The 12,498-nt window shown below is 47.3% G+C and overlaps 1 protein-coding gene across 7 annotated transcripts in view; it reads left to right on the plus strand.

Moving 5' to 3' along the window:
* NR4A2 (nuclear receptor subfamily 4 group A member 2) overlaps positions 1-10,780 on the plus strand; it is a 61,499-nt gene extending 50,719 nt beyond the window's left edge. For 5 of the 7 annotated variants that reach the window (XM_069225158.1, XM_069225159.1, XM_069225162.1 and 2 more), the window contains exons 4-8: positions 182-311; positions 3,952-4,115; positions 6,383-6,585; positions 7,536-7,714; positions 9,385-10,780. In XM_069225158.1, the coding sequence (XP_069081259.1) occupies positions 182-311; positions 3,952-4,115; positions 6,383-6,585; positions 7,536-7,714; positions 9,385-9,641 (933 nt within the window). In that variant the 3' untranslated portion in view covers positions 9,642-10,780. The remainder of the gene's footprint in view (positions 1-181; positions 312-3,951; positions 4,116-6,382; positions 6,586-7,535; positions 7,715-9,384) is intronic. The other 2 variants (XM_069225160.1, XM_069225163.1) reach the window with 1 other exon arrangement.
* The last annotated feature ends 1,718 nt before the right edge of the window (positions 10,781-12,498 follow it).

Here is a 12,498-nt window from a genome sequence, read left to right on the forward strand (position 1 = left end):
ATATAAAGCAGGGCTCGGGGCTGGGGGGTTGCTCACGTGTTACCGCTCTGCATTTCCCCGCGCTAAATGCCCTGCAAAAATTACAGCCGGCCCAGACGCTTTATCTTGGTCAGATGTGACGGCGAACTAATGGGAATGAACACGGCCACTCTAACGACCTCTCCTTTTCTCCTTATTGCAGCGCACTGTGCAGAAAAATGCTAAATACGTTTGTTTAGCGAATAAAAACTGCCCGGTTGACAAACGTCGCAGAAACAGATGTCAGTACTGCCGGTTTCAGAAGTGTCTGGCCGTGGGCATGGTGAAAGAAGGTACAGCTCGGCGCGTGCTTTAGGCACCTTGCGTTGACTTTTATACCCAGGATCACCTCTCCACCTGGCGGGGAACAGAACCTAAATTTTAGGCCGGGCACCACTCTTCATGGCATGTAACATGTCTCTAAACCTAACGCTCCATGTCCTAAAGCATGACATCTCTGTCTCAAACAATGCACCCAAACTCTGAGCACATTGTACCTCTCGCTATTGAAGGCATCTCGGCAAGTCACACATAATTCCTAACTTTCAAGCAAGGCACCATCTTCCGAACACAAAGGGCCCACTTCCGAACCCGGATGTCGTCTTCTGAACGGATTATACAACATTTTTAACTCAGGCACCTTACTTCCCAATGCATACAATCTTTCTGCCACCCCTCTCTAACAAGCACCGCCCCCCCCCCCCTCAACACATAACAACTCAATCTTAACCCACCACTGCTCTTCCTAACACACATTTCACTCTAAACCCAAATTGCCATATCTTGAATGCAGAACACCATCTTCCTTATACACAACCCTCACTCCTCCTAATATCTGACACCTTCCAGTAAATACTGACAGTCAACTTTCCAATCCATAACAGCTCACTCTAAGCTCAGACTCGTCTTCCTGACGTACAATCCCTCGCCCCAGAACTTGACCTTCGTCCTTTTAATACATTATCCCTCCCTCCAGTGCCTGACACCAGCTTACTAATGCAAAGTGTCCTACTGTAAACCCTGACACCCTCTTCCTAACACATAACACCTCACCTTACACGCGTGCACTGCCTTTCTAATGCACTGGGCTCACTCCGTATGCAGAACACTGCATAATAACATCCCTCTTAATACGGAACACCTCACATAAAGCATCTCTCCTAATACATGAGTCAAATAAAACATCTGACCTTATAATGACACCTCTCGTAAAACGCCTTCCCTAATACAGAACATTCACACAAAACATCTCTCCTAATCTAGAACACCTCACATAAAGCTCGCTCCTAATACATAACTCCCAACATAAAATATTTCTCCTAGTACTTTTGATTGAAATAAAAGGTATTTTCTAATGGGTAACACTCAAATGAAACCTCCTTACTAATACATTATACCCCACACAAAACATCTCTCCTAATAGAGAACACAGCACATCAACTTTCTCTCGTAACACATATGACTCAATTAAAATCGCTCTCCCAGTACATAACACCGCATATAAATCATCTCTCCCCATAGAGAACACCTGACATAAAACACCTCTCCTAATATATAACACCTTACATAAAAATATCTTCTAATATATAACACTAAAATAAAACATCTCTTCTAATACACAATACATCACCTAAAACATCTCTTCTAATACATAACACATAAAACATCTCTCCTAACACATATGGTTCAAATCAAACATCTGTCCTTCACATCACATACACAATCTCTCCCATTACAGAACACCTGACGTAAAATACCTCTCCTAATACATAACACCTTACATCTCTCCTCACACATACGATTCAAATAAAACATCTGTCCTCGTACATAACGCCTCTCATAAACACATCTCCTAACATAAAAAACTCACCAAACGTCTTCTAATGCAGAACTGCTCACATTAAAAATCTCTCCCAATACCCATCAATTCACATATAACATACCTCCTAATTCATAACTCTCACGTAAAACATATCTCCTAATATATTATTCACACATAAACATCTGTTCTAATGCAGACCATCCCACATAAGGCATGCCTCTTATCACATAATACTCACATATAGCATCTGTCGTAATACTGACAACCTCACACAGAAATTCTTAGCTCGCACATAACGCCTTACATAAAAAATAGTATGTACTAATGCATAACACTCACGTAAAACATCCGTCCAAATAGACGACGGTCACATAAAATACTTGTGCTTATACAGACCACCACAGACCCTCAGACATAAAACCTCTCCTAATACATAACGCCTCACATATCTCTACTAATACACACCACTTACATAAAACCTTTCTCCTAGTGCAGACCACCCTAAATAGAGCACATCTCCTAATACATCACGCCTCAGGTAAAACACCTGTACTAATACATAACACTCAAATAACACATCCATCCAAACACATAACACACATAAACCATCTGCCCTAACACAGACCACCTCACACAGAGCATCTCTCCTAATACGCAATGCCTCACATTAATCACCTGTGCTAATACATAACACTCACCTAAAAGGTTCTCCTGGTACAGACCACCTCACATAAACATCTCTTCTAACAGATACCACTCACATAAAACATGTGATCTAAACTGTAGCACTTAAATACCCGAAACTCACTTCATAATGCATTCCTTTTGTCCTCCTAAATCTTAGCACCGTGTTCCCAATTCAGAACGCATCACTCTATTACCAGGGCCCCCGGCTTGATACATAATAAATATGTCGCCATAATTCTGGCACCCCACACTCCTGCGTGGTACTTGCTATTCCAGTCGCACGAGTCTCCAATGTCTATTGCTTCAATACCTCTTTTGCAAATATACTGCACACCCACCCCTCACTACTGGCCCACCTAGTATCTGCCCCCAACCCACCCCCCATCCCCCCGGCCTACTGAGATGCCTGTCAGTCCCTTTCTCTGATATAATACATGTACCTGTTGATTGTGGACACCCACTCCTCCTCTTAACGAACCCCCTTATTTGCTAAAGCCTTACACCTCCTTTTTGGCCGTCACAATACAACACGCACGTTTTAGCCACTCATTGCTCGTGGCACACACGCACAGTCAGCTCACTCGACCGGCCGCGCTGCGGTATTCACAACAGACTATGCCCCGTGCGGACGCGTAACCCCAGCTTTGATAACACACAACACCACGTTCCAACGTGTGCCGAACCGCGGTATCCAAACAGCGCCAATTACCGTGTGTTAACAGATGTGTCTAATGCACGCACGGAAATGTGTATTCCTGATAACATTTACCACATGCATGCGGCACCCCATTGAATACGTACAATCTCTCCTGAAGTATGACGCCACTACTGCTAAAACACCACACCAAGTGTTCATATTTTACACACCCCTCCCACACACACGCCCACCCCACTGCTATTGCGGGACCAGGTCATGCCTGATAGATTAATGGTTTGTTACCAAGTGCCATCTAGTGCCAAGTGTCCGCTGGTCTTTCTAATAGATACGTTATTTTCTAACACGCGTCACATCCTGTATTCTGAAGACAGTAGCGACATGCTAATATGCAAGGCCTAGGTTTCCCAAAGGAACTAACTCTTCTAGATCATTCAAGAATGCCGCATAGTTTTCCACATGCGCGACCTAGCTCCCAACCCTCTTCTGACACATTGCACTACGTTGCCCCACCGCACACTGACCTAAACAATAACACGCTCACTTCTCCACACCGTTCTTTGCAAAATCTGTGTGTACATTTTAATGCCTTGTCATTCGATGCCGTGTGGTCACTGCATCGTGTCCTACACATCATATTTAAACGCGATCGCCATGTAGTCCAACATAAACGAACCTACCACAGAGGTCAGCGCGGGGCTGCTGCGTGGCTTAGAATGCGCCACAACAAAAATATTCAGCTGACGCGTCCTTTCTCATTGCCTTGCAGTGGTTCGCACCGACAGTTTGAAAGGTCGAAGGGGTCGCTTGCCTTCCAAGCCGAAGAGCCCGCAGGAGCCGTCTCCCCCCTCTCCCCCGGTGAGTCTGATCAGTGCCCTGGTGAGAGCCCACGTCGACTCCAACCCAGCCATGAGCAGCCTGGACTATTCCAGGGTAAGTGGGAGCCATAATGGGCAGAGCTGGACAGCACCCTTGTCCGACGGGTAGAGCACACAATACGGGGCACCCCTGCCCACAAGTGGCATCCCTGTCATACAGTTAGAACTCCACACGGGGCACCCATGCCCACAAGTGGCATCCATTTCCAACATTATAGCACTCCGCGCGAGTCTCCATGCCCACACGGGCATCTCTGCCAGGAAATACCACGCGTGGCAGCACTCCCACCAGCATAGCATCCTGTGCAAACAACCTAGCGTCCATAAGTGGAGCTTACCACACAACACTTGTCTATCAGGGTACCTACCATATGCCCTACAAGTATAGTACACGACATGCCTCATGACCCTACAGGAATAGCACATCATAAATATATCAAACCTCGCAGTACACCCATGCCCACTAGTACAGTATTCCACACGGGCACACTGCCTGCCCACAGGTATGTTACAACGCTTGGTACACTCGTGTGACACGGGGCACAACTGTCCATTGCTCTAACACCACTCAGGGTTCTTCTTGCCTGACAAGTATAGTACATAATATGCCTTCTGACCCCACAAGTATGGCAGTCCACATGATGTCACCCTTGCCCTCAGTTATAGCACATCCGTGGGACACCCCGACCTCAAGTATAACATGCTACACTGGGCACCCGTGCCAAAAAATACAGCACGCCAAGGGTAACACTCTCTGCCCGAGTATATCACACCACACTGGACACTCGTGCCCGCAATTATAACACAGCATACGATAAATCCTTATGAGTATAAAACAACACTCTGGGCACCGTGTCCACCACTGCAGCACACCAAATGTTGCAAACCCTGCCCAGGTATGTAACACAGCATGCAATGCACCTCTGACCACAAGTATGACACCCCTCACTGAGGACTCGTGGCCACCAGTACAGAACACTGCATGTGACACGCCAAGTCCACATGTCTAGCACTCTGTACAGACTAACCCATGCACACAAGCGCATTATTCTGCACGGACCACCCTGCACAACAAACGTAACATATAGCACGGCCATCCCTGCCCACCTGTGGAAAATCCTACCTTCAAGTATATGAAAACCCACCGGGCGCCAAATATCCATAAATATATCCCACCACTTGGGCACTCATTGACCACAATTCTAGCTCGCCCCGGTTATCATTGCACATGGCTCACCCGTTGCCTGCAAGAATAGCAGGCTACTCGAAGCCTCTGTGCCCAACAAGTTTAGCACACATCACTAAGCACATCTTGCTAACACGTAGCCCAGTACCTGGGGAGGCACGATGCAAAAAGAGGTACCACTGTGCCCACACACAACGCGTACATCACCGGCTGCCAATAAGGGTAGAACAGTACACACTGCTGCGCACAACACCTAGTGATGTCCACTGCCCACAAGTAGAATCCATATGTGGTAATTTGTCTAGGTAGGGGTGGTGGGTGCTAGAGTTACTTCGAAGACCCATACGATTTGCAAGTATAAGGTTTCAAACTAAGCTGACAGGCACTTTTGTCATAAACCCCATCAACGCAATACAAGCAAACAGTGTCTTGGGGTACAACAACTGGGAGTCCCGCAGAGCACCCGAGGACCAAGCAACTAATGACTCGTTATGTGAAATGTCCGTTTTTCCTTACCAATGTGTGTCAACATTATTCATGAGGACACAGCTGTGCTCACAGCCGTAGCATGGCGTACATACATGGCTATTTAAAATATATAACCACCATTTTTGTAAAATTTGAAGCCACCTGCCACCAAAATATAAGAAGTCGGTGGAGAGTTTAGTGTGCCAGCGACTACCCCTTGTTGGTGGGAGTTAGGCCGCATGCCTAGCTAACCAACTTCGGCAGAAAGCGGCATTACCCTGCCCACTGATGCGCACTGTGAACACATTTAACGAGGTGAATACCCAGAGCGGGCCTGGTGCAGGGACAGGTACCCTCTTAAATGCGGCGACCAGTAAATTGACAATCTGGGAGTGCACGGTGGTGCTCTAATAAAGCTGGCCAGGACTGTGTTCCAATTGTTTTAGGAAATGTCATGTTGCATATCTGGCGCTGCGGCCTCATGGCCCTGTCCCTAATTGAATTAATTGTACCGTAACGTCTAATTTCCTCACTGGTCAGGGATGGCTTTAATTGAGCCTAAGACTATGCTCCCCTCTTCGAAAGGAGGGGGTTGGCAATTTCACGGGTGATATAATTGAGCCAACCTCATTAAGTGTGCGTGCGCTTTTTTTTTTATCTCCACGCAGTTCCAAGCCAACCCCGACTACCACCTGAACGGCGACGACACGCAGCACATCCAGCAGTTCTACGATCTGCTGACCGGCTCCATGGAGATCATCCGGGGCTGGGCCGAGAAGATCCCGGGCTTTCTCGAGCTGCCCAAGCACGACCAGGACCTGCTTTTCGAGTCTGCCTTTTTGGAGCTCTTCGTGCTGCGGCTGGCCTACAGGTAAGGAAGGGTGGAGGCATCTCAACTGCTTCTGTGGGGTCGCGGTGCCTTCCGTCGGACCCATAGAGATGTTACAGGGGTTTACAAGGCCTCCCGCAGGCGCAGCCACCGTACATGTGCATGTGAGCATTGAAGCTCACTATGGGCACTTCTGCAGAAAAAAACATGCGTGAGACTTTAAGGCCCACCAAGAATCCTTCAGCAAGCACAAACACTGTACACGTGCGTGTGAGCTTTCCGACTGATCAAGTACCCTTCAGCAAACACAACCACCTTGCACTACTTCTTAGCGTTCTGGTCACCCAAGAAAGAACCAGATTACACCTAGTGGGGATCTTTCCGGCCCACCATGCACCCTCCAGCAGACACAAAGGCCCACCAAAACCGTTCAACAGACACAACCTCCTTGCATGTGTGTGTGAGATTCATGCCCACAAACAACCCTTTGGCAGTTACAACCAATTTACACATGTGTGAGAGCTTTCAGATCAGGAACCCTTCTGCAGACAGATCTACTTTACACTTAAGTGTAAGAGATTTGGGGCCTGCTGGATGCCTTCTAGTGACATACCATATTGCACCACTCCTTTACCCACCCAGAGCCCTTGCTGAGTGAGAGTCAGCTATGTTATTGCAGGAAGCCACACCTGAAGTACACGCAATGCCCCAGGCCATGCACTGCCTGCCTGCCCCCACACCTACAGTCTTTGGCACACTCAGACCTTTACCGTGGCATGGGTTATTATCACTAACACCAGCACAAAACCACAGACACACACACCACAGATCCCCCCACCCCCGTAAAGGGTGTGGCCTCCTGTGGTGTTCGGATTATTAGTTGGGCATAACAGGCCTCAAGTACACAGTATACATGTGCACATATGCCAGTATAAATCACCACCCCTCGCTAGACGGTCCTAAGTGCCAAGTGTGTTGTTGTGTTCCCTCAGGTCCAACCCTGTGGAGGGGAAGCTCATCTTCTGCAATGCCGTGGTGCTGCACCGGCTGCAGTGTGTGCGAGGCTTCGGGGAGTGGATCGACGCCATCGTGGAGTTTTCTTCCAACCTTCAGAGCATGAACATCGACATCTCAGCTTTCTCCTGCATCGCCGCCCTGGCCATGGTGACAGGTCCGTGCCTTGGCGGGCTTCGTGCGAGTGTCTCAGGGCTCCCTGGGCAGGAGGGTGGGGGGTAGCAGTTCGAGATCTGCAGGGTCTGACCCAGGCACCTCAAACACCAAAGCCTGGGCGGGAGAGAAGGAAATTGGAGTTTCCCATATCAGAGTCGCTCTTACCCAGAGCCTCTCACTCGGGTCTCACAGCCAGGTGACCGGGGTGAACTGTTCTAGACCTTTGTGCACCACATCTACTGGAGCAAGTACCCACAACTTGTTGATGTGGGCATCTCAGGGTGACCCAGGCCAGCTCACTTGTACACCCTTTCCCTACTGGCCTTGGCCTCTTACCCAACCGATTAGGTGTAACAGTTCCAGGTCTCAGGGGGCTGAGGGAGGGTTCTCAGGTGAGGCCCTTGAGAGGGAGGGGGGCTGAGGGAGCCAAGGATGAGAAGTTCAAGATCTTATAGGGGATGGGCCAAAGGTGAGACCCTCAAGGTCTGAGGTGAGCTGGGCCAGGGTGAGAAGCTTAAGGGCTAGGGAAAGGGGCCAAGGGTGAGAAGCTCGAGGTCTGAGGTGGACTGGCTCAGGGTGAGAAGTTCGAAGTCTCAGTGGAGTTGGGCCAAGTATGAGAAGCTTGAGGTCTCATGGGGCTGGGCCAATGTTGAGAAGTTCAAGATCTCATGGGAGATTGGCCAAGGGTGAGACCTTTGAGGTCTGTGGTGGGCTGGGCTAGAGTGAGAAGTACAAAGTCTCATGGGGGCTGGTCCGAGAGTGAGAAGCTTGAGGCCTGGGAGAAAGATGCCAGGGGTGAGAAGCTCGAGACCTCATGAGTGCACAGGAGATGTCTCACATACCCACAGCTTCTCAATAGCCTTTCAACGTGGTCATCTCAGTTGATCTGGAACCAGAGGTTTGTGGGTCGAGGCCTCGTGGGTATCTGGTCAGATTTGTCTAGCGGATCTAAGAAACACCATCATATTTTAGTCACTTGTGTCCCATGATTCTCCCTGCAGACTTCTGCAGGGAGACCCAGGCCCATTGTCACTAGTCCCCCACTAGCGTTTCAGTATAGACATGTGGGTCTCAGGTCAGAGGTCACAAGTGCCCATAGCCTCTCAGCGCTGGCCTCTCAGGTAGCCCTAGACCATTATCGACTGGACTGAGTTCCTAGGAGGTCCAAGTGTGGAGTCACAACGAGTGGCTAGAGTGTTTCAATGCAGCGATCTCGGGATGTCAAGGACAGAAGTGCCGACCTCGAGATCTGGGCTCTGTTATTCGAAGATTCCCTTAGAAGGGAGGATTGAAAGGGGTGGGCTAGAACGTGTGGCTAGTAGCCACGCCTTCTTATAGGGCTTAGAGGGCCCGGGTGAAGCAGTTACAGATTTCAAGAGTCCACGAGGTCGGGCACGCAGGTTGATATCTCGTACAGCCAGGAAAAACTAGTGTTTGTTTTTGCACCCGAAAACTTGTAATTTTGCTTTTCGGTTGCAACTGTGGAATGCAAGTCCCAGAATAGAAAATAAACAACTTTTGATGTGCCACTCACACCTGACTTAGGAAGACCCACGTCCTCTGCTCGATGTTAAGTGAGTGCATGGCACAGAGTTCAGCGGGCACACGGGGTAGAGTCCTGCTGTACGGAAGAGGCTAATGCGTATTTCCTGTTTCTTTTCCCCCGTTTAGAGAGGCACGGGCTGAAGGAACCGAAGCGAGTGGAGGAACTCCAGAACAAGATCGTCAACTGCCTGAAGGACCATGTGACTTTCAATAATGGGGGGCTGAACCGCCCCAACTACCTGTCCAAGCTCCTGGGCAAGCTGCCCGAGCTCCGCACGCTGTGCACACAGGGCCTGCAGCGAATATTCTACCTGAAGCTTGAAGACCTGGTCCCGCCCCCCGCCATTATTGACAAGCTCTTCCTGGACACGCTTCCGTTTTAAGGCTCCTAGAGGGGGCTCGAATGGACCATAAGGGACAGGGGCTGGCTGCTGGACTTCCAGGCGCCTCCAGGGCCACCTTGGGCCCAGCTGCCCCTGAGGCTGCGGGCTGTGCCCAGCAGTGAACAGAGTGACCGGGGCAGGCTGGCACCTTGGCACAGAAGCATGGACTGCACTCCGAGTGCCCAGCGAGGCCCGGGCCTGCTCTCGAAAACAGATCAGGCCAGTCGCATCTGCAGACTGTTTATAAAGTATTATCGAAACCCCACTCCTCTCTCAAAACGCTTGATATGTTCTGCAACGGACAGAAGCTGTGATTTAAAATATATAAACCGAAGCGGAGAGAGGCCTACACCCCTAAGAAGGCAACATGCTTGTAAATTTAACATATGCATTTTGGCTTTTTAAGTTATTTTGTGCCTATTTATGAATACATGTTTAACACTGGAGGGTGTATTTGTACAAAAAAATAAATAATTACGAAAACGTGTATAAGAGGATAGCATGATGATATAGGCTTGAAGGGTTATAGGCACTCGTGCCTGTATTATATAAATAGTATTTCAGACACTGTGTAGTCTGCTAGAATTTTTTAAAATAAAGATTGTTAGATATCTGAGGTTAAACATTTTCTCAGCTGTACATAATAATAAAAAGGCGGGCACATGTATTACGGAAATGCTAACTCCTGAAAAGTGAAGCAGTAGTGTTTGTAACACCGGTCAGACATTCCTCGTTTGTAAGTGTTGTACGTATTATTGTCAATGGAAACCAAGCGTTTATATCTGGAATATTTCGTTGTTTAGCGCTAACCTTGCATGCAGCAGCCCTTGACTGTTTCCAGAGTCCTTGTATTTATACAGATTTCCCTGGAACCTTCTCGGTACATTTGGTTTTATTTTTTCATGTTTAAAATATGTCGGTTTAAAATATGATTTCTCGCTTAAGTGAGCATTTTTAATATTGCCATACCCAGTAGTTTTTTTCCTTTGTACATTTCAGTATGGCACAATATACAAGTCGCTGCCTTTTTTTCTATGGTGTATGACAAACTAGAGTCGCGGACCTTTCCTCCCCTGACAATTCTTTCTTTAAAAGAAAGACGATTTTAATGTTTACAACAATAAAACCATGTAAACGAAGTCGCCTCTCTGGCTTGAATGCTCACGCGATTATACGACACATTGCAGAGTTGAAAACAAATTCAATATAAATTCTGCGCACGTAGAATTTTTACAGGGGTAGGGTGAGAAGAATGCGGGTGAAATGAGGTTCTGAGAAAAAATATATTTCATGTTGATCACAGAGAAGGGAAAATTAAATCGAATAGTTTGTTACTCATATTACAGGTCTTTAAAATTCATGCTAGTGCTAAAATGTATCTATTTGTGGTTAAATGAACTTTCAAACGACCGAATATTTAATCGAATTATTCTATTTTTTCCAACTTCATTTCAAGAGAGTAAAACGTGCCTCCCAAAAACACAATTGAGATTATGGCATATCATTTTAACAGCCATTGCATTGCGTTAATGTCTGCGTTTTTGCCCCCGAACGTGTGCGAAATCGGAATTGTAAAGTCTGTCGCTCTGCATACATTGACATAAATAATACAGACGGCTAATGCCACTGGTCAGAGCCTGTTATTAATTTTATATGACCGAGACTTATATTTCACGCAGTAGTAACTTTGTCAGAACAAAGACAAACTGAAGTTCACCGAACGGTTTGAGAGCTTTCGTTTTTATCTGCGGATCGACTGTCTTTTATTGTATTTATTTTTTATTTTTACTCTCCTTCGGGCAGAGAAGGAACGAAGGGGGAATCTGTGTGTATTAAAGGCGAGGTGCCGCGGTTTATTCGGGTATCCGCCAGCCACCTCGCTGAGGTCTGAGGCTTTTCTCATCTTACCCAGAGGCCGCCACACCCCCCGGGTGAAGGGCTTTATTCTATCTAAGAACGGCGCCTCTCCGTTATGAATAACGGCGTTTACAAAGTGATCAAAACACCATGAACAGGTAAACGTATCGGCGCTTGTGTTCGAAGAATACTTCCTCCAGAAAACGCACCTGCTCCTTGCCAGGCTTCAAGGTGAACGGAGGGCACGATCCCACCTACAAATTAAAGGGGAAAACCCCGTTATGAAGCCCAGAGAGATTATCTGAATAACTTAATCAAGGAAGCGACCTTCACGGGATCGAAAACCCATCGCACGCGAACCCCCCTCAATCGCTTAAACTTTCTAAGCTATGTATAGAAGCACATTATACTGGTTTCCTTCCATTTCGAGTTTCCAAAACGGAAAGGCGCTCAGTCATTTTTTTTAAACTGGAGTAACAGAAAAATATGTTTTTTTTTAAAATAAGAAGTTGAGTTTTTAAAGGGGGTAGAGGGTTTCTGGCCGTACAAAGTCTTAATACAAAGAAACGCGTTGTTCTTAATGCTAGGAAAGCAGGAACTGTAGCGCCCCAAAGAAAGAAGTGTAGTGTTTGCAGCAGTTTCCCTTCTGAAAACATATCTGCTAAAAGCACCCTGCATGAACAGTTCGAAATACAGTGTGTTTCGAACATATATTTCAGCGTAGCCGGGTGATATTTAAACTCACGCTGTTCCTTTTATGTCGGGTATTTTTTTCTCCAGACTATGGGACTCATTTAAAGTACATCGAAGACGCTTTTAAAGGATGCTCATGTTGGATAAACGCACACATATTATATTTATGCAAATGCGGGGCCCCTTTGAGACGTGGAATAAGCACGTGTGGAGAGAGCCAATATTGCTTAAGCACTCTGCGGATACGCACGCATTAAACCCATTACGGATATTCCCTTTGCTGCTGTACGGCTGCTCGTTGATGGCT

The sequence above is a fragment of the Pleurodeles waltl genome, chromosome 3_1 (assembly GCF_031143425.1).
Source record: "Pleurodeles waltl isolate 20211129_DDA chromosome 3_1, aPleWal1.hap1.20221129, whole genome shotgun sequence".
Classification (NCBI taxonomy): Eukaryota; Metazoa; Chordata; class Amphibia; order Caudata; family Salamandridae; genus Pleurodeles; species Pleurodeles waltl.